This window comes from Glossina fuscipes, unplaced genomic scaffold (assembly GCF_014805625.2).
Source record: "Glossina fuscipes isolate IAEA_lab_2018 unplaced genomic scaffold, Yale_Gfus_2 113, whole genome shotgun sequence".
Classification (NCBI taxonomy): domain Eukaryota; kingdom Metazoa; phylum Arthropoda; class Insecta; order Diptera; family Glossinidae; genus Glossina; species Glossina fuscipes.
Genome location: NW_023998456.1, coordinates 1,824,245 through 1,849,272, shown reverse-complemented (window position 1 = coordinate 1,849,272; position 25,028 = coordinate 1,824,245). Strand labels below are relative to the sequence as shown.

Here is a 25,028-nt window from a genome sequence, read left to right as displayed (position 1 = left end):
ACTGCTTTAGTCTTAGCTTGCGTCACTACAAGTCCGTAATATATCAATATTTCCTTTGGGATCGAATAGTCCATCACCAAGGGTGCAGGATAAATACTTTACAAATGTCACTGCAACACCCAATAACTTTGAAAATATTTGATTCTTTATATATATAGGAATACCATTATTTACGTGTTGATGCCGCACGAAAAATTTTGTACAATATCAAACTTTCACCAGTGCGTCTGCAATCGTTGTTTATTTCTTAATTTTTCGTAATTCTAACACACAACACACGTACGACTTAGCTTGAATAACAGTCATGGCAACTCTTCAGCGTCGTGCTTGTCGTTATATGTTTCTAGACTTTAACATTTATTATCCAATAATCACACAAATAGTAAGTAAATTTGCGTTAAATTTTCTTAACATTTCCAAGATTAACGATATACTATAAACTTTTGTAAACACTTGGGTAAAATTCTAGAAAAAACCAAAAATTCAAACATATTTAAAATGAATATTAACTTCGGCCGAGTCAAAAGTAAAAAATCGTTACTTCACTTCAAGCAGATGATAATAATAATAATAATCATGTGGATAGTTAGAGAGAAAAGAGAGAGTAAGGAAAGTATTGCCATATCCGAGTGCAAAAACAATCATATAAATTTCAAAAGTATACTGTACGACCAGAAAAGTATATTGTACGACCAGAAAAGTATATTGTACGACCAGAAAAGTATACTGTACGACCAGAAAAGTATATTGTACGACCAGAAAAGTATACTATACGGTTGTTGTTGCAGCTTTTGTTGTACTACTAAGGGTGTACAGATAAGCACAGCTTATATTTTAGTACATATATCGAAATCAAATGTGATCAAAGATTCGGATTAAAGATCAATGCATGTTAATTACAAACGATCTTTTCGATAATAGAATAATATTTAATAATTTACATCAAATCAAACGATACAAACTAATTGAAATAAAATTAAATCTAAGAAGTGTTTTAAGAAAATTTTAGAGTAGCGAAAAATGTTAAAGCTAAAGTGAGGGGAAATAATTATGAAAAACATGGCTCCACTACTATACAAAATAATAATAAATAGTTTCCTCTATTTGTAGAAGGGAGAATTGAAACATCGATGCTTTTTTATTTATTTGAATTTAATTATATATAAGTTTTTTTGTTGTTATCTTTTATACACAGTAAAGAGTTTTTCGTATATTTTAATGCTAATAATATGTTATTATCGACTTGGCTTGATAGTAGTCAAGAAAAAATGAAACAAAAATTTATAGATGTATATATACATACGTATATATATATATATATACATATATATACATGTATATATATACATATCATATAGCTATCGTATTGACATAACATCAGACTTACAAATTACCACAAAAATTTTTATAATTCATATTATATACATATAGATATATATATTTGTATATATAGATATATATATATGTATATATAGATATATATATATGTATATATAGAAGAGACAAATACATATCCGTATGCACATTTATAAAGTAATCACAAAAGATAAATTATAGAAATTATTATACTAATAATAGTAATATTCAAGATATACATTATATTTAAAATTTATAAATTTTCTTAACAAGTTTTCAATTAATCTTCATTTTTCATTTAAATAATTCATTTTGTAAATTTATCAATTTTTTTCTATTTATTGTCTTTTAGTTACCTTTGTTTGCATATTATTTAAAAAAAAAAAAAAAAAAATTATTGTCTTGTTGCAAGCAGTTTGTTCTCTTTTACAATTTTGTTAAATTTTTTATTATTTTTTTTCTCAATTTTTCCATACGACATAACTTATTTCCGTACGGCTTTGAAGGGAAATTATATAAAAATGTTCTACCAAAAACATATGCTTATAATTTTAATTTAAATATAATTTATTTATTCATTAATTTTTGTTTTCTTTGTTTTTTTTTTTTTTTTTTTTTTTTAATACCCATAAATTATTGTCTTCGGTTTGCACAAAATATATTCAGCTCACTTTATAAATCATTAAGTGTATATAAAAAACTGTTCTTCTTCTTCATCTTCTTTTGTTTTTTGCAACACTGGACTGCAAAACCATAATGTAAACTTTATTTTAATAGGTTTCTGTGTTTAATTGAACCTTAATGCGCGGCCAGTGTTTTTTTTTTGTTTTTTTTTTTTTGTTAATGATATTTTATATTCTTAGATATGTGTATGTATATGTTTTTGTTTGTTTAACGTTCATAGATATGATAGTTGTATGATATAAGTATAAGTTTTTTGTAATAATTTTTTTTGTTATGGGTTTTCTTTCTTTTTCTTAATATTGATAATTGTTTTTGATAGGATCGTTATTATTTTCATATAAACTACGTCTGTTTAATGCTGTTATACGTGGCGGTGTACCCCATGAATGCACGGGTGCAGCTACAGCAGCAGGATGTCTTAAATTACTGGCGGATGGCAAGTGATTGGTGTTAATGCTTCGTGCATGATCTTCCTGTTGCACATACATAGGCCAACGGCCACGTACCCCACCATACGCACCCAAATTAACAACTGGACGATAGGGGACAAAACAACGTTTACAAACGGCTGCGATGGGTTGACGTAGTCGCTCGTGTTGGGGGTAATACTCGACCTAAATTCATCGATCAATTTTGCAGGAAAAGATCAAAGCAAGAGAAAAAAGATAACGAACAAACAAAAATACCAAAATTTCACATAAAACATAATATTAGTGAATTTTTTTTTTTTTTTTTTTTTGTTTTTAACTCCTTTTGTTAACTATTTTTACATAATTTTTCTAAATTTTGATTATCTCTCTAAACATACAGGTATGGTATGCATACATACATACATTTACAGTACACAATTTACACACGAAACTGTTATACATGCATTCTCTGACTTGACACAAAAGCAGTTTTACAACAGCACGCACATACATGTAAATATTTATATGTGTTTTTAGGACTTGACACTGAAAGCATATTTTTTACAGAAATTGATATAAAAATAATTACGAGTTATATGATATGAAATATAATTGGCCTCGTGTAAACTCTCAACTTTAAAGTCAAATCCGTATCGCAACATTGCAAAGAGAGGAATGTGTTGATTCCGTTATAAGCTCGCTTCATTAAGATAACAGATCGCAAATTCATCTGAATAATCGATATTATTGGCGTTACTCGGCAAGGACAATATCCGGGGAACGTGAAAACATTAGAAATTTTGAGGGAGATTTCACTAATCGCGGAAGATGAGAGCAGCATTATGAAACATGGCCTTGCTAAAATTACTAAGAATTAAAAATCCTTCATTATGTTTTGGATTCTTGTCGCGCATCGATTTTTCATCATCCACCACAATTTAGTAGCATTTTCTTTCGAATTAAACCAGAAAAGTAACGCATCAACCAAATGGCATTGTTTGACGCTTAAATCGCTAAACAAAGCAACACTGAAAACACTACAGTGGGACACACCCACCATCAGACACCCCACACCACCTTGCAGTTATCCAAATACTAATTTTTCAAAATAAGACATTATATGGGAAGTGATCGAAAAAGTGGTCCGATCCGAACCATTTTCGGTAATGTTCCTTTTTAGGCCAAAGTAGGTCAGTGTGCCAAATTGCGTCAAAACATTTCAAAAATTACATCTTATAGCCTTAACACAAGACTAATACAAGACGGACAGGCGCTTAGAATGTTCTAAGGAAAAAGTTTGATCCATCCAAAATCCTTTAGGACATTGTGGACATCCGCATAAACTTAATATATATTCTTGTACCATAAGTGGTGTAGGCTATAAAAGTTATGTTGTATGCACTTCAACGGGAATTGTAGCATATAACTCTAAGATAGTATACTAACATGGGCAAGCCAGGAATTAGTATCGCCATCGATTGCAATTCTGCTGAAGTTATTGCACGCTTCCAATTTTTTTTATTGTTTTTGCAAACAATGCTAATAGAATTGTTATCAAGTTCATCTTCCATATCACTGTAGTTTATGGATGCAAATAATTTGGAATTGGATACCTTTTCCAAATTGGAGCAGGTTCTTAATTTTTACATCTTATTTTTTTTTATCTCAATGTTTCCTATTTTGAAAACAAGACCTTTTGGCAGACGGACATGCCTGACGCTGAATAAGAATTCACTCCTCGCAGCGAGTACATCGAACTGGAGCTGGGAAAGCTCTGCCGTCCTTGCTTCTGAATATGGTCCGAAATGGTATTGTTGAGTTGAATCAAGCCTTTCCGAAAATTTCGGATGTTGTTAGAGGGGTATTTTGCTTTAACATGACCTCGGCAATCTGGCGTAAATGAACTTTGTCTAATACTAACACGAATCGTCTTCGTATAATTCTTTTGCTAAGTAAGTACGTATACATTCAGTGATAAAAATGAAAGAGTTTGCTGAAACTTTTTTTTTGATTACATTTTTATAAAATTTTATATAAAATTTTTTCTAACATTTCTTTACGATAATCGTCGCACTCTACCTTCCTTTTAAAACTTATAATATGATATGGTTTTGCCTTTCATTATGAAAGGTTTTGGTCTCTGCTTGAAATTGTGGATTTCTATTTAAAATCAGCCTTAAGATAGGCCATGGAATGCATACAAACAAATTGCTTATGAATGTACGGTAAAAAATTTATAAAAAAGTTTCAAATGACGAGCAAGTTTTTTCACAGTCAATAAGTGTTTTAATTAAGTTTTCAAATATTTTCCTTATTTTTTTTTTTCCAAGTCCCGTTAAGAAGGTCTTTGATTAAACAAAAGTTTATAGCTGGAGAAGATTTTTAAAGATAAAACATCGCAAAGTACGCGAAGTTTTCTTCTTTGCCTTGTATACTAGAAATGAAAGAGAAACTTGTTCGCTTCCTTATAAAATAACGGAAAGGATGACAAAGCAACAATCTGTACGTTCTGCTATTGCTTTACAATTCTTTCAATGAACAATGAAAATGTACTAAGGCGGAAATAACGCATTTTAAGCACATAATATAATTGCAAGCAATTTTGCTCGTCTCTCTCTACTACGTAAAGGAAATGATAAATTCAAATGTTGTAGGAGTGGTATAAAGTGTAAATAGAGAAAGAGGTTTACACGCAGAGAAGATGACCCTTACAAAGGAAGCTAAACTTAGTGGTAGCATATGCAGCAGTAATAAAGCAGAAAGCGATAGAATATTTTATAGCTATTTTTAAATTTTCTTATATTAGCATGCATTGTATTATGTTAAATTATTTTTATCTTCATTTCCTATAAGTATAAAAAGCATGTGAAGGCATTTAAAAAAAAAAAAGTTCTCCTTCCCACATTTATGAATAATAAAAATCTAAGAGAAAAAAAAAAATTCGGATTTACTTGAATCTTTAAGAAGGAATTATCGAAAAAGTATATTTTAACTCTGAGTTTGATTTATATTAAGCAACTCCTAAATGTAGGCTATTTTCATGAAATCTACATAAAAAAGTGAACTCCTAAATGTAGGAAAAGCATAGTCATAACTAATTTGTGAAAGCAAATAAGAAAATAGCCAAACAGATGATATTATACGAAGGCAAACGCACACATACACACAGAGGATTTAAAATGATCAATCAATTCTACAGAAATGCGGTAGACTAGAGAAAGAGAAAGAGCGACACACACATATATAAACGTCGTTTACTCATACAAATTGCCTGGCACGTCCGGAGCGGCTAAAACGGCCTTTTAAATCACCACCACCACCGCCGCCGCCACCACCGCCGGTAAAGCCGCGTAAGGCTCTATATGAAGGCAAAAAGCCTGAGCGATACACGGAACCTATATGACGTTTAGATGGTTGCGCTCTTAAATCGTTGCGTACGTCATTTACCTCATCCTCGGCAAATTCTTCAACGCTGTCTTCTTCTGGTAAAGGTACAGCATTTTCAATGCCAAACAATTCGGGATCCTTTGAAGTGTCTTTTTATACAAACACCAAAATAATTTTTATGTATATTTTGCAATAACTAAACTCGTTACTTTATACTTTTTTATGTATGGATATGTATTTACAAAAATTCTTTTTAAACCTTTTTTTACTTACCCAAAAATCTTTTTTGTGCTCGCCCAAAATCGCCCCAATCTAAGTCGGCATAGGTAGCATAATTCCAATAGTAAGCCGCGGGATCTACGTAATTATATTCAGCTGGTATATAAACTTCATCTTCGTCATCGATGTCGGCGCGTTTCTGCTGAAAGCCGCCACCATGCACTGGCGATGCTTTCAAAGCAGCCAAGCTACGCTTTTCGGCCATATCATAATAACGCTGCGAATTGTAACGAGCCAGAGCGGCTAAATTGCGCTTGGTGGGATAGCGATTACCCAGCATGCCCAGGCGAGCCATGGTAGCTAAATTGCGTTTACCATTCTGGGGCAATTGATAGTCTCTGGCCAAGGTGCCAATGTTACGTTTACCATAGCCCGCCAGACCACCAGAACGAGCCAAGGCACCCACATAACGTTTATCCTCCGTACGCTCTTCCTCATCATCAGGTATTATGTTGGGATCAGTTGTAGGTAACTGCCCGTTTTTAGCCAATGTAGCTAAACTGCGTTTAGCCGCTGCAGCTGCAGCCTTATGATTATGATTCAATAAGCCCTGAGCTGCCAAAGCGGCAACAGACCGCTTATCCTCTTCCCGTCCATAGTCGTCGTTTTCATCTAGAAGATTTTGCTCTTCGCCCTGCTCGAATTGACGCTCTTGCAATATATTCCTTAACTGATTACGTAAAGCTGCAACCTTGAATAGGAAATTTATTAAGCATGATTACGCAAAGTTTATTGTTTGTTGAAATGTGTAATGAGAAATTATTATTTGTATCCAAAGAGCATGTCGATAGATAAATAACTAAATAAATTAATAAATTTGCAACTTACATGCATTCTATATCGTGGGCTGGGATTGATCAATTGATTTATTATTGTTTCCAGCTCACAAGGTGATACATTGGCCACATCATCGATAGCGCCAACTGCGAGAGGCTGCTGCAACTGCATAAATGATAAAAGCATTGTAAAATGGAAATTATTTCAGTGTCTGTCTCTCCCTTAAGCTTAAAAATCTTAGTACAGTAAATACAAAAATAAGAAAACAAAAAAACATTTTACAATAATCCGGTTGCGATTCAGTAAAAACGAAAACAATGAAAAATATAATCTTTAGTAAAAGCAGTTTTTAAAAGCAATAAAACGTAGTTGGAAACAAAAGCAGTGAATAAGAAATGAGTTGCACATCCTTGACACTCCCACGCGTCACAATTTACATTCACATTATTTCTCCGCAACTACAATATCTGTTCTCAGAATTAAGAACTAGAATACCGTGCGCGTAGACTAACGTATGGCGAAGTAGGGTTCGTAGAACTTTTTGATTCAACTTCAATGTTCTTTTCTTTTAGTGCATATGTCAAGGGATTGTATTTTTATACCCATTACGAGAGATATATATCCATTTTATTAATACGTTTGCAACGCCTAGAAGGAAGCTTCAGAGATCCTACAAAGTATATATATTCTTGGTCAACATCAAATTCTGAATGGATCTAAGCATGTCTGTCTGTCCGTCTATTTAATGTCTGTTGTATAGAATCTCTTAGCCGAAAAATGAAGCTATATAGGAAAATTTGACCGTATATTTTATGGGCCATGCTGTGTAATCTGTGCAAAATTGGATAAAATTGGCCATATCTACCCATGTGTATAGTGCATCAAAATTTAATTTTTTCTCAACGCCTTTATAACGCACAGAAGAAAGCTTCCAAAATCCCGTAAAGTATTTGAATTCTTGACCAGTTTCAAGTTTGAAATGCACCTAAGCATGTTCGTTCTTTCTGATGCTCATCTGCCAACCGTGTAGTGTGTGTGGTAAACATTCGCCCAATCGTAAAAATGAACATGTCCCCTACAAAGCAGCAAATGAATTTGAAAAGGTCTCAAACTTTTCAATGACCATGCCCACAACGCCTAAATGTCGATGTAACGAAAACAGCTATCCGTGTTACTTGCTTGTTACTAATAAAAAATGCAACACACGCACCGCACAAATTTTCACCTTTATTTTGAAAATGGAAGAAATCAACCGCGCCCACGTAATGTTACCCTTGCAGTTTCATATTCCTAAAAACCCGTATTTTTTCGATGTCCTTAACATCAGAGAATTCTTAAACTTCTTTTGTTCAAGACGAACAGAGAGCAATGCTTGGGAAGCTTAGTAAAAGAAAACCTTACCACCGGAGAAAGAAGAAAACATTTTGCATGACATTGCTATATATGGCACTTAGAAACATGCTTCGAAACATTGGTTAGGTATCGGGAACTTAGATTAATTTGAAGCGATATTTAGGAGAGGCCGTACTGGATAGTTGGATGGTAACTCTGCATTCACTGCATGCAGTGAAAGAATACCGTTATTTCAGAATGGAGATTATGGAGATATCTAACAGCAACTTGATCGCATATCCTGAAGTCTTCACATAATTAATTCAAATTCAAAACTAGAGCATTCTCTATATATTTTGTATATTTTTATGGATCGAATGAATTTATCAACAATTCCGAGAAAAAGCCCGCAGAGGAAGCGACTGGTGTAGGGCTATGTGAACGAACTACGGGAAAACTAAAAAAGCGTAATGAACGGATGCAAAAACCAATGGTCAAATGCTTCACTACGTCTAAGGCATGCCTTTTATGAAGATGATAACAAGACGACCTAAATTTGGTTTGCAGAAAAGGCGTATGCACGGGAATTGCGATTATTTTTTAAAGATACGTTTGCGTCGTGGTCGTCCCTTACGGCTTTCGGCCGGCTTTTCGAACGGCGAGCACATTCTCCATAAGTCAAATAATATTTAAGGCTCGGTAATCATTATCTGATCCACAGCGGATGTCATTCCAGATAATGCCATTATGCGAGGGTTTGCCAGTAATTGCAGCCCACATAATGGTCCTTTAGCGTTGATTCATAACGAGATCTCCTGTATAGCCTTGCATAGCCCAAAGTTTGCCAACATACCAAGGTGATACGGTACGAGTTATTAATAACGGTCATGACGTCTTACTCGTGCCAATTTGGCGTGGGTGCTACTCAATTGATGAGATTTCCAATGCTGCGAATTTCCTGTACTGCGAATCGAGAAAGCAACCCCAAAGAGATGCCGTTATTGACGACACTCATCAAATGTTAAGTTATAGACGGCTTGGATAGATCGAAAGTTCGCGTAACGAAATTCACATTTTCCCCAAAAAAATCGTCTGTGTGTCATCTTATATAGTATTAGAGGTGGAAATTCTCTTTTCTTGGAGATATAGATACGATTTACATGCAAATAACTGTTATATAAACCTGTTAACTGCGTCTATTTTCAATACTTCAGTTTTTACTGCGGACTTTAAGAAGCTTATGCGCTATAATCAAAAAAACAAATTTTTGAGCTGAGTTAATTAAAAGAGTGTGTTGTCTGCTGCTTTATCGTTTTCCCGCTCTACAACGACAAAATCCTTTAATCTCTTGTAAATAGATTTACGTCGGTCTTGTTTTTTGGTTAAATGATTTTTTCACTTAATCTCATCAGAAAAATGCAAATTTCTTGATGACTGCTTTAAGTGATGTGAATTCCATTCGAATTTAATTTCCTTCATTTCCATCATCGTATGGATTTGTATTTTGTGTCAACATTAATAAATGTCCGGCAATGTTGACAGTGAGTTTTGACATTTTGCTGAGAATTGATGAGCCAGAGATATGAATGAAGCATAATTAATTACCCAATTTCCTTTTGCTTTTCTGATGGAAGACAATTGAAAAAAATGCTTTAAAATGGGAAGCAAAGGATTTTCCGCGATACTGACTTTTAGTGACCTTTAAAGCTATTTTTAAACTTACGTTACAAATTTTTAAATTAATTTTTGAGGCTTTCAAACTAAATCAAGTAAATTCATTAAATCTCTTTAATGTAAAAAACTTTTTTGTTTTTCTATTTCATGCTACGCACATTTAATTTTATGCGCAGACACGCTCGTAGGATTATTATTGAACATTTGAAAGTGCATTTTGTATAAATATAACTGCTTGAAAAAAAAGAGAAAAAAAAAACACGAAAAGATAAAAATGCGAGAGAAGTAAATAAAATTAAAATGTTACACAAATCACTCAAGAATGAAAACTTTGAGAATTCCATGAACATTGGTCGGTTTTAAATTTTTGAAAATTCTTGGAGAAAAACGTCACCGACTGCGCAAGCAGTGTACATCATCTTTTCATTCTGCTCTGATAACCATAAAGAAGAAGCATTCCTTCGCAGAATGCAAGTCATTCGTCTCTTTATTTGCTTTTATGTTTATTTCCATACTCTTCCAATGTCCCAAAATCTGACGCCCAATATCTGATACCTACATTGGCAACTAATTGACAACCAGCGAGTAAGTATATGTGCGTCTGTATGAAAGAGAGAAAGAGAGAGAGAGAGAGAGAGAGAGAGAGAGAAAGAAGGGCAAGAGATTGAGACGAGTCCAAACTATGGGAAAGCCGAACTTCAGATGGACAGATGGACAGACGGACAGACGGACGACTCTTTCGCCTAACTCAAGTCTTTCTGGTTGTCACATACATCCGCACCAACCTAATATATTCCTACAAAGTTATGAACTTTGCGTATCTGCGTCTCGCGATACACGTCGAATTAAGCATTCTGCGTCTCATTTAAAACTTGGATTTCCTAATATAATTTGCTATAATCTCAAGTTCATCGCGTTATATAGCGAAAGGAGCACTGGATATAAATTCAATTAGTTTGCTTAGACATTTTCAAGCAACAGGTGCGTTTTTATCGCTTTATTAGATAAATTTTAAGATGTTTTTAAGGATACTTTTATTTATACTCTTTTTCCTCCTCTCCCTTTTCTTTTTGTTTTATTTTTCACTAAACGTACATTGTCTAGAGCGTACATTTATAAGATATATAAAACAATTTGAGAATTATTTCAATCGTATTTGATTTAAGTGCTACTACAAAGCAAATATTTGAACAAATAAGTACCGCTTACACAGGCTGGGACCTCAAAGAATTCTCAAGTTTTTAGTTTCCAAGAAAAACAGAAGGGTTAGTTTAGTTTAGAGAAAAGCAACTTTTCTCTAAGGATTTTATTTCTTAGTTTTGCTTACTTTGCTCACACCACATGGGCTATATTTATGGCGCATGAAAATATGCTTTGGAAAATTTGGTAAAGCATTAGGAGCGAGTTTACATTAATTTTATGAAATTTTTAGTTGATAGAATTAAATGTCACAAGGCACTATATTTTATTTTATATTTAACCTCCACGCTAGGGTAAAAGTTATATAGACAAAATGTACATAACATACTTCAATAATATTTCCGTCAAACAAAGTCCAAGTTATATTTAAGTGTTCTCACCAGTACAATTTCGTAACTGGCGTTATTTATTTAGATCGTGGCGAAAAAATCAGTCGGCGCGATTGGAATATGTGTGTCGCTAATTTTGCTGACTAACTTTTTCCTCTTGCATTTTTTTTTTTTCTCTTAACCTACTTATTGGTGTTTTTCCAATTGTTTGTATTCCATGTTTGTATTGCATGTTTTCCTTCACATGTGGTACAATGTATATAGAGTTTGTGTGAATGTACGTAACTCGCAGAACGGCTTAAGATAAGCTTGTCTTTTATTATAACGATCGATTCTAAGCCTCTCCGTCTGTCTGTCCATACATCCGATGTCTGCCCAAGTATATTTGTGTTCAAGGTTGCAATTTTAGAAATATTATGGTAAAATTTGCTACCCACACTTGCTTTGAATGCTATTAAAAATGGTTCGGATCGATCCACTTTTTCGACCACTCCGCATATAACGCCTTATTTTGAAAAGTCGTTATAGGGAAAAAAATTGCAGAATAGCTATTAAACAGTATTTCGGTGTTCTAAGTTGCGGTGAAACTTTAACCCGGCTATGACAATTTTTTGAACCCGCTCCCTTATCACCCTTCCTGCGTAAATTGACAAAGAAATTAACCTTCCCGAATTTGGATCACGTAGGTCAATTTGTTGGATATCATCACATATAAGGACTCTCAGCAAACGTAAACCTTTATATGCCAAAAAGTTAAGGTTTTATGATGAAAATTTTTTTATGATAATACTCTGACATAAAAATTATATGGACCAAATTCGAACCACACGGGTCTATTTCTTGGATTCTATTCCGTGTAAAATTTCTCACAAGTAGTAAGTTCTTCAGGAAGTGATTTAATTTTTAATATTTTATGATGAAAATTTGTTAATAGTAGCAAATTAACCAAATCAATTAAGAGAAGTGAATCCATTTTTTAGATCCTAACACACATAAGAGTTATCATGAAAAGCAAGTCCTTATACCAATAGAAAGCATAATTTCTAGCTTTCTATAGCGGAAACTGAAAAATAGCGCAATTTTTGGAAAGTAAGTTAAGTTTGCTAACTTAAGATCACGTCATGTGATGCTTTGCATGAAAATAACATGTAATCTGCTTGGTGTTTAACGAAACGAGTCAGTAATTGTGGTGGGGGAAGAGGTGTAGGGTATTTAATGGCCGACTGTTCTTACTTGTACGATTGTTTTTACTTGTTGTAATTGTTATTCTTTTACGATTAAGAAATATATATAAGCCTTCATTTTAATAAAGAGAAACTAACAATAGACTTTGTAGTTCCAAGAGCCTACATTTTACTAGACGATTAAGGTTTCCGATTCATTTTCTACTTGAACTCTACTTGAACATGGCGATTCTGCCATCTTTTTTTGAACTCGAAAATATATATATTGTCATATATGAATTATGCACAAAAAGAAAGCGCGTTTCTTCCTAATTGGAATAAAATCGTTGCTGAAAATTATCATCTGCTCTAAAGTTAAAAAAACCTCGTTGACAAGAGGGCTTGTGGTTTTGGCATAAAAGATGATGATAATACAGACATAATTGGCATAATACAGACGATCCGTAGTAATCGAACCTGATAATATAAACGTTCACGGCTATCGAGCCACTGTTCGTGAGTTCAAATCTTAGTGCGGTTTGATCAAACTCGTTCGCAGCTGTAATGAGTGCTCAGTCGGTAAAGGCGGCACACAATCGCTAGGATGCAGTCACTTCCCTGTCTCGTTGTATCTTTTCTTATTTCTTTGTGATCGTCATCGTACTATGCATATGGGACGCATCGCTTGAATCATTAGTCATATTAAAATAGACAAATAATTATTAAGTACCCTACACCACTTCGCTTAATGCAGTCAGTCCTAAAATGGTGCGAACCATTTCCAATAGCGTTCATCCTTGAGCTCAATACTTGTCGATATACCCAATTTCGTCAAAATATCTCGAAAATTGCAATTTGTGGGATGCGCGCCTAAATGCATTGAAAGACGTCACACAGACAGACGGGCAGACAAGATGGATTAAATTGGATCGATTCAGAATCACTTCCTTTGTAATAATAGGAAATGGGTCTAACTCAAGCCTTTCTGGGTGTTACATACATCGACACAAACTGGTTTTTTCTTTTTTGTAGTAACCAATCGCTCAGGGGATGCGCCCTATTCGTGTAACGCGGTGAAAGCCGGTAAGAATAAAAAGTGAAGAAAGGTTATAGAAACACTCACGATAACTCCGACCAAAATAAACTCTACCGCCCAAAGATTTGAATCCGCCAGTACTGTGTTGTTAATCGCAGTTCCTACAGACCCGTTTACTCTGCACCGCAGTAACGTAGGGCATGAAAAAAATTGCTGAAGACTAGCAGTCATTATTGGGTGATATTTTGATTAATGAAAAAGTGATTTAGAATTTTTTTTGCATTATATGTAGTCTTGATTAGCGTGAATAGGGTGTTAGGTTTCGATTTTTTCCGTCGTCTTGCTTGCGTTATGATATAACTGTAGAAACTTCAAAGCGTTACCTACAATATGAAATTAAATATCGTACATTAATGTCATTTTTATTTTGCATCAAAAACAATATTTATTAATATAAGGTTTCTTTTTCCATGTCTTTGCGTTATGGCTGAGCTCATCAAAGTACAACACTTGAACACGATCTACTGCAGGCTTCAACGCGGTATCTGTCAATTATTTAATCACTTATCTGAAAGTTAACGCTGATCTTTAACAAAAATTCATTTTAATATAAATTTTTGTTTTCTGTTCGTTTATTATTATTTTAAATTATTTTAAACAGATTTCAACTCTCGAATATACAACGGACTGCATTCCACGTAGGCAACGTATCCGTTATCATATATCAAAAAAAAAAAAAAAAATATGTCATATGTTAACGTCATACACTCAGCTCCGCCTGCATGGTTGTTGGTGATTAAAAATGAAAAAAAAGAAACACATCAGAGAAATGAAAAATATTTCATCATTTTCTGTTATGTGTCGTAAGCGTATACGTATGTTATTCTCGTGCACGTAAAAAGTTTATGCAAAAAACATTTTAATCTCAATAGTCAATAGGGAAAATTTACTTGCGAATGATTTGACTTAAAACACTTTATACTTATAACCTTGCTTTACCGAGTCCGACGATTAAGATATAAGTTTCTGAGTGATTTCATTTGAACTGTATCGAAATGTAATTCAAAACAAGTATAAACACTATAGTTTCACAGGGTCCACCTTTATATATTCTATATTGGAAGTGGTCGAAGAAGTGGTCCGACCCGAGTCACTTTCAATTGGCCAAAACCCATTAGAGTATTTCACCAAAATATCTCAAAAATTGTGGCCTGTAGGCCGAACGCAAAAAAACAGGACTGACAAACGGTGAGACTAGCTTCGGTGGGTCTGTCTTAAATCCTTCTAAGGGTTGCATACATTCGCGCAAACTTAATACACATTTCCACAACAAGGTGCCATTGACATGTAGCGCTTCAAACTACAAAAATTGAAATTGCGGAACGTCTTCTTATGTGTGTGGGTCAGTCGTCCTCGTTTAGTCTCTTTAATGCTTTTTCCTCTGCATCACAAACGGAAAGACAAATTTAGTAGACCTTCACTCTCCTCTGTTGGACACAATAAATCTTTCGCTGCAATGTTAACCTAGCTTATCGCATCATCACGGATTACATTTCAATTTATGTAACCGATAGATTGTTCAACAGAGACGAAACTAATGGAAGAGATATCACAAAAATTTGGCAAACGAAAGACAACAAATTAAATTTTTCTAGGATAATTCCCGAATATTAATACTATTACCCGATATCCTATTACCTATTGAATTATACTATCGATACTCTATTCGAAATATGTTTTGAACACATGTTTCTATGACGTCTTGTTTAGAGAGCCTTGCATGAAGAGACTTCATTTCAAATTTCGGACTAGAATATCAACCTACAACTGTTGCTAGGATGACATCTAGCAAAAAAGAAAGAGTAGGCAGTTTTCAAATACATTCGCTAATAGGATTCTGGAAATACACGATTTTTCAAATCAAGCAATCTCTCTAATAACAGCGAGTAATACTTTGGGGCTGTTGTTAAGATCAACGTGTCATTGCGTTGCACTTTTTATACTATTACAGCAAGTAGAAGTGCAGTCGAACGACATTGTCTGACTTTTTTTGCCAGAATATGACACTAAGGTTTTGGGCAACCACTTTCAGCAGGGACGTGTCACCTATCATGCAGCTGTTAAAAATGGCTCTGGAATATGATGTCTCTTCTTGAAAGACCTTCTGCTCGTTTTCAAAGCTCTCCCTGTTGTAACTTCCGATTTACAGACTTCTAACGCAAGAAGTATTTTTTTTGTTAGAAGTCCTTTAATCACATCCAAGCCTTACCTACAATTCTAAATGAGGAGCATTGTTGCGAAGTTTCGATTTTCTATATCAAGTTTTACAACCATAGCAGGAAGATCATACAACAGAATATTGAAGAAAATATTCCTACACGTTTTCCTGGTTGTGAGCTGTTTATAAAAAAAAAAAAAATTTCTTCCGCCGCTTTGCCTTTATTCGATCAGTGATAAGTCAAAGAGAAAAAAATAAACCTTTAATAGCTGTAAAGGAATTAAAAATTGTGAAATTTATTGCTAAGATTTATTTCCTTTATTCCGTAACGCAAGAAACGGATTTTTATGAGAAACTAATGAAAAACGAGCAAGAAAATAGATGATTTATTAAACTGATTAAGGGATACCTCGGAAAGATGCAACACGAATTCAGCAAAAATTTTAAAACCTTGACGATAAAGGAAAAAGAAAAAAAAACCAAAAAGAATTCCAGGACACAACATACATAGCTACTATTTCCAGTGCAAATATCTCTCAACAGCTCCTTTTATACCAAAAATATGTAGAATACTTTACGGAATGTCTTTGACTTATATAGGATACATGTGTAATCTATCTTAGCCAGTTACTTGAGTTTAAATAAAATAATCAACTTTACGGAATTAACAAAATTTACAAAAAACAAAAAAAAAAGAGGAAAGTACCTCTTTAAAAAATTCAAATAATTGTTGTACAACATAATCCCCACTCTCTTGTATGCTGAATATACGAGCGCAGCTATTTATTTTAACAATTCGTTGGCCATCGTATTTCAAGCAAATTTCATTTTATAGTTAAGCCTTTGTTATTGTAAACAGAATTTTTGGGGATCTTTCGTTGCAGAAATTCAAGGAAACATAAAAATTTATGGTATTTTGTTTCAACAAAGCATACAACTTCATTCATTTATGCCAGCAGCAGTCAAAAGCAATATCGTTCTTTAGGGCAGCAAGTACTGTTGCGTTGCGATAAATCTCATAATTGCTGGATAGGTAATAAAGTTCATGTATGGGTAGAGTTTAATAGACCGACGAGCTAAAGTTCATGTTACATTATCGAATAGCAATGAGTAGCAACACTATTCGTATATTGTACATAACGTAGGATTGCTTGCATCAAATAGCAAGCGGTTTCGTAAAATCATTGCAATAACAACGACATTGAAAACATTAAAGTTTCAAAGCAATTAATTCCGTTCAATTTTTATTTCATATTTAATTGCCTCGAACGGCCAGGAATAGCCAGGAATTCCAGATATAAAAGTTTAAAAATTTGCTTATGCAACCATGCACAAAACAAATTTCAGCAAAATCTCTTTCGCTGCTTTCATAATAAAATGGATGTGGATATGTAGGTAACAATTTGCATGAATAAGCCCACGCGCACATATTTTGTTTTCATGTATTTTAAAATGCCTGATAATATGCTAGAAAAAACTAATTGGTTTCAGCCATATTAGCGAGCTATTGTTTAACTTGAGCGCATTACAAATATTCGCATGAAAGCGCCACACAATGAAATGCTAATTTGTTCGAATAACTCGACTGGATATGCATGCAAATCTTTTAAAATTTTTTCTTTCTCTCTCTCTTTGTCTCTTCTTAAATGTCCAAATTGTAGCATTTCATAGAAGGATAATCATTGAAATCTCCTGAAAATATGCTTCCAAATTTATTGATAAAGTTTGTTGAAACTATGCTTGCTAACAGAATATGATCCAACATTTTGTGGTTAAGGAACATATTTCGCAACATAATTTTAGGAAAATTTTATTAATAATTTACCCAAAGCGTAAGTATGGTCTTACCATCTCGATTATTTTCCTTTCATAAGTTTATTAAAAAAATCAAGCAAAAAACCGTCGGTCTGCTTTGAAGCTTTCTGATAGCGAAAATTGAAATTGAAACCATGGGATTGTTCAAAAAAGGAAAAGAAGGAAAACAAGAAAGAAGAGATGGATTTCATGTTAAGTAAACACAACAAGGAAAACGCCATCATATTGCAAAAAAAATCATTCATTCATTTTATCATTCATTACATGTTGAGGAGACATTGAAAAGAAGGTAAATACGAATATTTTAGTTACGCAGCAAGCCAGTCAAGTAGCAAATCAATAACTACTGTCAAGGATAGATGCCATTAACTCAGACTCGTACACAGCTACCATAACAATAAGCTTTCAATTATTTGTATTTGTTATGGCCAGGAACAAGAATAGAGGGAGAGAGAGAGAGGTTAGTAAATACTGAAATAACGATAGTCCAAGATAACGTCAAGGAAAACATGTATTATTTCATGTTGTTATAGCAAAACAAAATCCATGGATTATTTACTAAGTAACAAAAGAAGCAGATTCTGGATAATTTCTTATCATATTACCTTCTTTTTTTGCATCATTGTGAATTTAAAAGAAACAAACAAATTTAAATACAATAAATTTGAAAAAAAAAAAATCTTTTTATTTAAACATTGATGTCTCCAAAAAATATTAACGAATGAAACATCATTCATTGAAGCGTAAACTACTCATAATTTTACACTGCTTAGCATCTATTATCGTCTTTTGATTATAACAATTTCATTGGACGTGAACGATGTCCAAAGCAGGACATTAATCACAAATGCATTTATCTGCGCAAATACAATGAAAATGAACGTAATTTGATTTTAAGCCCTATGCAGGTAACGAGACAAGGGAAAACTGTGAAATGGTATCAAAAGACCAGCGAACAATTTACAAAGTGGTGCCATTTGTTTTTAGAAAACCTATCTTAACTTTAAAGCAAACTTTGACTAAACCTCAACCAATTTTTTGTTTTAGATATAGACTTATTGCAGTTAGAAAATAAGCCAAAAGGACATATTTTCTGAAAAAAAATTTAGAATAGCTCAGCAAGTTTTGAAAGAAATGCTCAGCTGTATCTGCCAATCTAGTATCAATTTATGACTAAAATCTCTAAAGAAACTCGAATACAAAACTTAGATGAGGCAGATAGTAGTAAATTCTTGGCAGGAAGAATGCTAGGAAACGTATTATAAAAGGTTAGTTGCAAATCAATATCTTAATTTTTATTCAGCGGTTTTCATTATGATATAAAACAAACTCATATGTCGATCCTGGAAAAACTTTCTGAGACTCTTTGCCTTAATAAAGCTACATATTAGGGCAAACGTGGCTAACTTTATATATATTCTTTAACATGATTCACGATCGATATATTCAATGTTAGCACTTTCAGTTTGTTTGTCAAAACATAATTATTTTTATTCGTTTTCCCATCCGGAATTGTTGACAGGGAACAAAAACTGCTTACTGTAATTACCACAAGCCACTTAATGGTCGATTCGCCAGCCATCGACTAAAATTCGGTCCAGAATGATTTCATTAATGTTCATACCTGTTGCGTAAAGCTTTCAATATGTATGCTGCTATGAATGTTCGAGTAATTTCGACCTCATACTTTTATGATCGAATAACTTACAGAACTTCTCCCCTTCAGTTTGATTGGTAGCTCATACTTATACTTGTGAGTCTCTTTTGAATTCTTTTGAACTTTTTTTATGTTATCAACATAATAGGTATTGTCCGTCCATAACTAAAAATAATTTAAATTTATATGAATCAAGTTTAAATTTTCCATTTTATTGGTTTGTAACAAACTGGGTGACGGCTCGGATGGATAGCGTGCTACCATGAAATTTACTTAGATTTGCGTCATCTAAACTCTCCTGTAGTTAACATAAATCTTCAGTTAATTTCATCTTAAACTATCAAAAATTTTAACTCACACTGCAAAAAGTTGCTTTGCATGACAAGTCTTATATGAGAAAAGTTTCGCAAAATAGATCTATGTAGTCCAAGATAGATACGTGAATTCATATGGACCAAGTTACTATTTGTGAACTATACTTTCCAATGTAAAATTCTGAACATTCTATTATATCTACCGTCTAAGGATTAGAGGTATATTTATTTTGTCGTTGTTGTTTGCAACATCAAGAAGGAAACTTCAAGGAAAGTATGTATGTTCTTGATCAATGTCTTATAAACTAATTTAAGCATATCCGTCCTTGTGTCTGTCTATCTGTCTATCTGTCTATCTGTCCCCTGGTCGCAAAAAGAAAGCTATCTGGCTCAAATTTTGCAGAAACATTACAAGTTCTTACAGGCAAACTGGTACAGAAATTCGGTCAAATCGATCAAAGAATACGCGGGCAGTAGACCGCTACCTCTTCACTCAAAGAAAAAGAAAATTAGTGTTTTATTCGTCACCTATAAACCACAACCGATACAATAATAAGAATTTGCATTCATAGTCTTTGGGCGATCCTGAAGAAACTGCATGAAAGTGGAGAAACCGGGCACGCATAACTTAATTAACATTATAGAACATTAAATATTTATTCTTTGGAGGCTTCCGAGACAATAAAAAAAATCTACACATTATTGAGCGGTATCAAATTTGAACCGCTCTGTTTGTCGGTCCGTCTATCCACCTGTCTGCTATTTGCTGCGCTGAACGTAGTCAGAGCCGCATATCCAGATATGTCTGCTTCAGACACACGCTGTAAATTAATCTTTTCCCGCTTTTTTTGAATCCTGTTTACAATAACAGTGATGGGTATAAAAGATTCACTCACAACCGCATATAATTTTCTTAGCTGCTATATAAGGACTTATTATTTATAAAAGCATTTATATGAGACAGTATTCATACCATCCACATGGACAATATATTTATTTAATACAACAAAACACTGCTTTCCACCTAGTTTTCCCGAGCAGTATTACAAAGTTTTTATATATTTAACGGTTTTTGGAAGAGAAAGCTTTGTATGGAGAAAGCCTTCGGCCAAGACATATAGCTGGCATGCGTGGATACACGGACAAACATCAGGCAAATGCCAGTAATTTACGACGTTCAAGAAACACCCGCGATGAAGTTTAGGGCACCCTTTTACTAGAAAAAAAAATTTTTAAACCCTTTTGCATTTAATGTCACTACATCATCTTTCCATCAGGTGCAGCGATTCGCGAAAGCTTCAATTAACATGATTTCGCTTCGTTTAACCCGCCATTAGTCTCGTGACGCCCTTTCAATTACCTTAATGTAACTGCGTGATCTACCTAATGAAAATTTTCGCCCGCAGTAGATAATTTGACAGAACTTAATCTCTTTCAAACCTTACTTTCAAGGTACTGCATACGAAATGTTTAGGTGACACCTACACATAGCATTATTGTAACGATTGTTTCAAAGTATTTAATAAAATTGAAAAATAACGGATACGGAATGTAATACATTGTGAAGGGAAAGTGAAGGGAAAAGTGATATTAAAAAATTCTTTCATCATTTAACTTAACACCACAACTTTGTATGTTATTACCTCGATCCCTTCCTTCACCATTGCACGGATGAAAATGTTATTAAATTTTCTTTAAAATGTCTTCAGCTAATCATTGTATTTTACGTCGTCGTTATAGTACTTATTGTAACTTTTAACCTACATTTATGGTAGAAAGACATTTTAATATGCCTTTCACTGTTGCCTCGTTTTATATTAGCTTCCATTTATTTTCTGTATTGACAACAGTTTTCCTTGCTAATGTTATCCTTGAATAATGTCACTATGCGTTTAATGCGTGTGTGTGATGCGCTCGCTTAAGGCAAACAAATGCTTAATCAATATTGATTCATAGTAAATAAATAGAGAAAGAAACTTTAAAATCTTATTATTAATCAATATAAAGTATTACAATAGCAAAGAGCATTCTATAAAGGATTTCATTATGCGTTCATCTATGTTTTCTTGCTCTTCTACTTGTCATAAACAGAAGAAATTGAATTAAAAATAAGTAAAAGCACTATAGCAAGATATGGCCTACAACTAAATATCCTATATCGCTCGAAAGGTATTCATGTAACGAGTTTTCGGAATAAGCCGTTATGTGGGAAATGGTCAAAAAAGTGATCCGATCCGAAGCATTTTCAATAGCATTTCATCAAATTATCTCGAAAAAGTTGAACAAAAGAAAACAAGATGGCTAGACAAGTTTAAATCGTTCTAGAAAGGAATTCAAAAGGGGATCCTGAACCGATCGGTGTAATAAAAGGCGGATATATTTCAAGTCCTTCTGGAATATATCCTCGTATCACATTTGGTGCAGGATGTATTTTCGTTTCCATGTCATTCTCAGAAACAAGTTATATTGGCAATCCGTTTGTTAAGTATTTTGGATTTAAGCTTAAGTCCCCTTTCGAATAAGGGGGTGACGAAGTAAAATGACACTATCCTCACGTCAGACTTATTATTATATTTATGCGACTACTAACTCAGAGTTCACGAGTTCAAATCTCATTGCGGCAGACTTTACTTTGTCACCGTAGTTATAGCGAGTATCTAGTCAGTAAGGGCATAGCACCTGCTTTCCTATCTCCTTTTTATTCTCTTACTTCTTGCTGGTCGTCACCGTCTTACAGGAATAGGAAACATCGACTTAGCGAGAAGTTGTATTTAAAAAAATCTGTAATCCGTTTAAGTTGTTTCGAGCAAACTAACGATTCTGCTTCGACACTCACTCGCATCTTATGCCATGGCTTTGTTGCAATTGAGAACTTGAATGAAATTTATTTACATCCCGAAAAATAGGCATTCATTGTCCATTACTTGGTGGTAGCTTTCTCAACAAGAGACGGGACCACAATCCTAGCATCTTAACCGGCTAATTTTGGGTACAAATCGAGAGAATTGAATTCCTTTGCTACCAGATGGCGCATAAAATGACGCAAAACCAGCAAAAGAATTCAATTTATGTAAACGAAATTTCACAAGAAGTCCTCTTCTTCAACAACTTAATAATTTTGGTCGAAATTAAAGACGTTTAGCATCTTTGACGTGTAATTGGAAAAATATGATAACGCAGATAATGTAATTCAATTTAGTCAATAATATTTCATAAGAGAGAGTTTAGTAAAAAACTGAAAAGTGTTATATTAAATATCTTTTCACAAAGAAAGTTTTCAACTCACGCGACTACGCAAGTATCAGTAAACGTACTACTAAGTTGAACAGTAGTTGAGAATTAAAATTCAATGCTTAAGTCGTTACCAATTTTCGATAACTGACTTTTTAAGTAAAATATTATGTGTGTCAGACGGTGCTACCACGACGTCAACGTAATTAGTGCTTTCGAAAAAAATGTGTTTTTAAAAACTTTTTCAATTCTCGCAAATTTCATTGACGGAAAGTAGCGACAGTATGCGCACATTGAATAAGTAAAACCCCCATACTTGGTTTATCTGTGATTTGTTTTAAATTTTATACGGTAAAAAGTTTGAAAACGGAAAGAAAGCAGGCTCAGCTTTATTGTCAGACGGGCTTGTAGAACAGGCGAACTGACAGGCAGGTGAACTAGCAGACTGGCGACGTAATTTACATACGGTAAGACAGGCAGACGGAAAAGTGGCCAGGCAGAGTGGTAAACAGGCGGAGTGGTAGACAGGAGTAAGGGTAAGCAGATGGACTGGTAGACCAACGGATTGGCAAGCAGGGGAAACGATAAACGGAGGGAATAGTAGGCAGGCATAATAGTAGGCAGCTGGACTATTAGATAGGCGATGTGGTAGTCAGGCAGAGCTGACGAGCATACGGTAAGGTAGATAGGCGGAGTGGTAGGCAAGCGGGGACGTAGGCAAATGAAGTGATAAACAGGCGGAGAGATAGGCAGGAGTAATGGTAGGCAGACGGGTTGGTAGTCACGCGGAGTAAGGAGAAAGCGGAGTGGTAAGCAGGCGTGGTAGCCCGGTCGAGCAACAGAAATATCGTATGGTAGACAGGCAAACTGGTAAGCAGGCGGAAAAATGAGCAAGCGGAGTGGTAGGAAGCTGGAGTGATAAACAAGGGATTAGCTAGGAAGATGGTGGATAGACGAACCGATTGTTAGGGGGATGGGTGAAGGACAGATAAAGGCGCGGAACAACCCTCGAACAAATGGATGAAGCAGCAGAGGAACAAATAAACGAAAGAACGGACGGATAGGCAGACAAATTTTCTCTGCTTTAAAGGGATATGTTAGTGACATATGAGTTCCTAACGCCTGTTTTCAAATGGTTCAGATAAAATTAGTGAGCTTGGTGTTACCAAAAACATTTTGTAAGTTAACAATTGAAAAATGGTGAAATGAATGAAAAAAGAAAGCGTCTAAAAGTGAATATTGAGAGATGCATTTAAAAGGTTGTTATCTTCTCAAATTTAACGTAGCGTGTCTACCCAAGTCAATGTAGTTGTCATCATCCAACTTTTTTGTAATGATCTGAGTTTAGCATCAAAACTTTTCCACTACATTTACGGACTTCTGTAGAAAAAATTTAATTATCTACGAATTACAGGCAAAAATATCACACGGATACACATACAACATATAAATGCACACTTACAACATTTATAATCAAGCACAGGAAAGACCAGAATTTCAAAAGTACTCTTGGATGCAAATTTTGTTTAATTGAATGCATTTTTTCTTTTCTTTTTTTTTTTTTTTTGTTGTAGTCCGAGGTATTAAATGTTTCCTGTGTACGTATAAAATCACTTAACACCAACACTTAACACAACCACAAAAACAATATTGAAAATTTGAATTATTGTCTTAAGTTGGAGAAATTCAAAGTTTTTATTTGCTCCGAGCGATCTCTCTACTGCTTTTGCTATGTTAAGCAGCAAAGACGTTTTAACTACTGAATACGGTTAACAGGATACAGGGGCTTTTATATAGATGCCGGAGCATGTCCTTTGTTCTCTCTTTCTGTCTCTCTCTCTTTGTCGTACTTTAAAAAAAAAGAAAACTAAGAATACCCGACCGCGACCAAATTATGCTCTTTGGGAGTAAATTGAAACCTAAATTTATCTCACGTTACAATTTCGTGCGATATGAAACTGTTGCTGTTTAACTCGTTTGCTTGGTTGTATGCGTGCATCGTGGGAGAAGATGTGATGGGTTGTTAACTTGACACCGTATACCGCTTTTATAGTGGTCGTCACTGCCGTTGTTTTGCCATTAGCTCGCATTGTTACAAAATATACTTGTAGCTCTTTTCTAGGCTGACGAGCCGCATCGTGTCCTGATAACATTACCATTACAATA

The 25,028-nt window shown here is 34.1% G+C and overlaps 1 protein-coding gene across 4 annotated transcripts; it reads right to left on the bottom strand.

The window, feature by feature from the left end:
- Positions 1-1,953: 1,953 nt before the first annotated feature.
- Positions 1,954-24,559, bottom strand: LOC119639770 (neuropeptide-like 1). 4 transcript variants are annotated; one of them, XM_038037413.1, is made up of 5 exons: positions 24,325-24,555; positions 6,945-7,058; positions 6,111-6,807; positions 5,715-5,986; positions 1,954-2,654 (listed from the first exon to the last, which is right to left on the bottom strand). In XM_038037413.1, the coding sequence occupies exons 1-5, from the start codon at positions 24,400-24,402 to the stop codon at positions 2,334-2,336; spliced, it is 1,482 nt and encodes a 493-aa protein (XP_037893341.1). In that variant the 5' UTR covers positions 24,403-24,555; the 3' UTR covers positions 1,954-2,333. The 4 variants fall into 4 exon arrangements, with proteins under 4 accessions (XP_037893341.1, XP_037893342.1, XP_037893344.1 ...); XM_038037414.1 differs by having other exon boundaries at positions 5,898-5,986; positions 24,325-24,553; XM_038037415.1 differs by having other exon boundaries at positions 2,572-2,654; positions 5,690-5,986; positions 24,325-24,559.
- Positions 24,560-25,028: the final 469 nt, after the last annotated feature.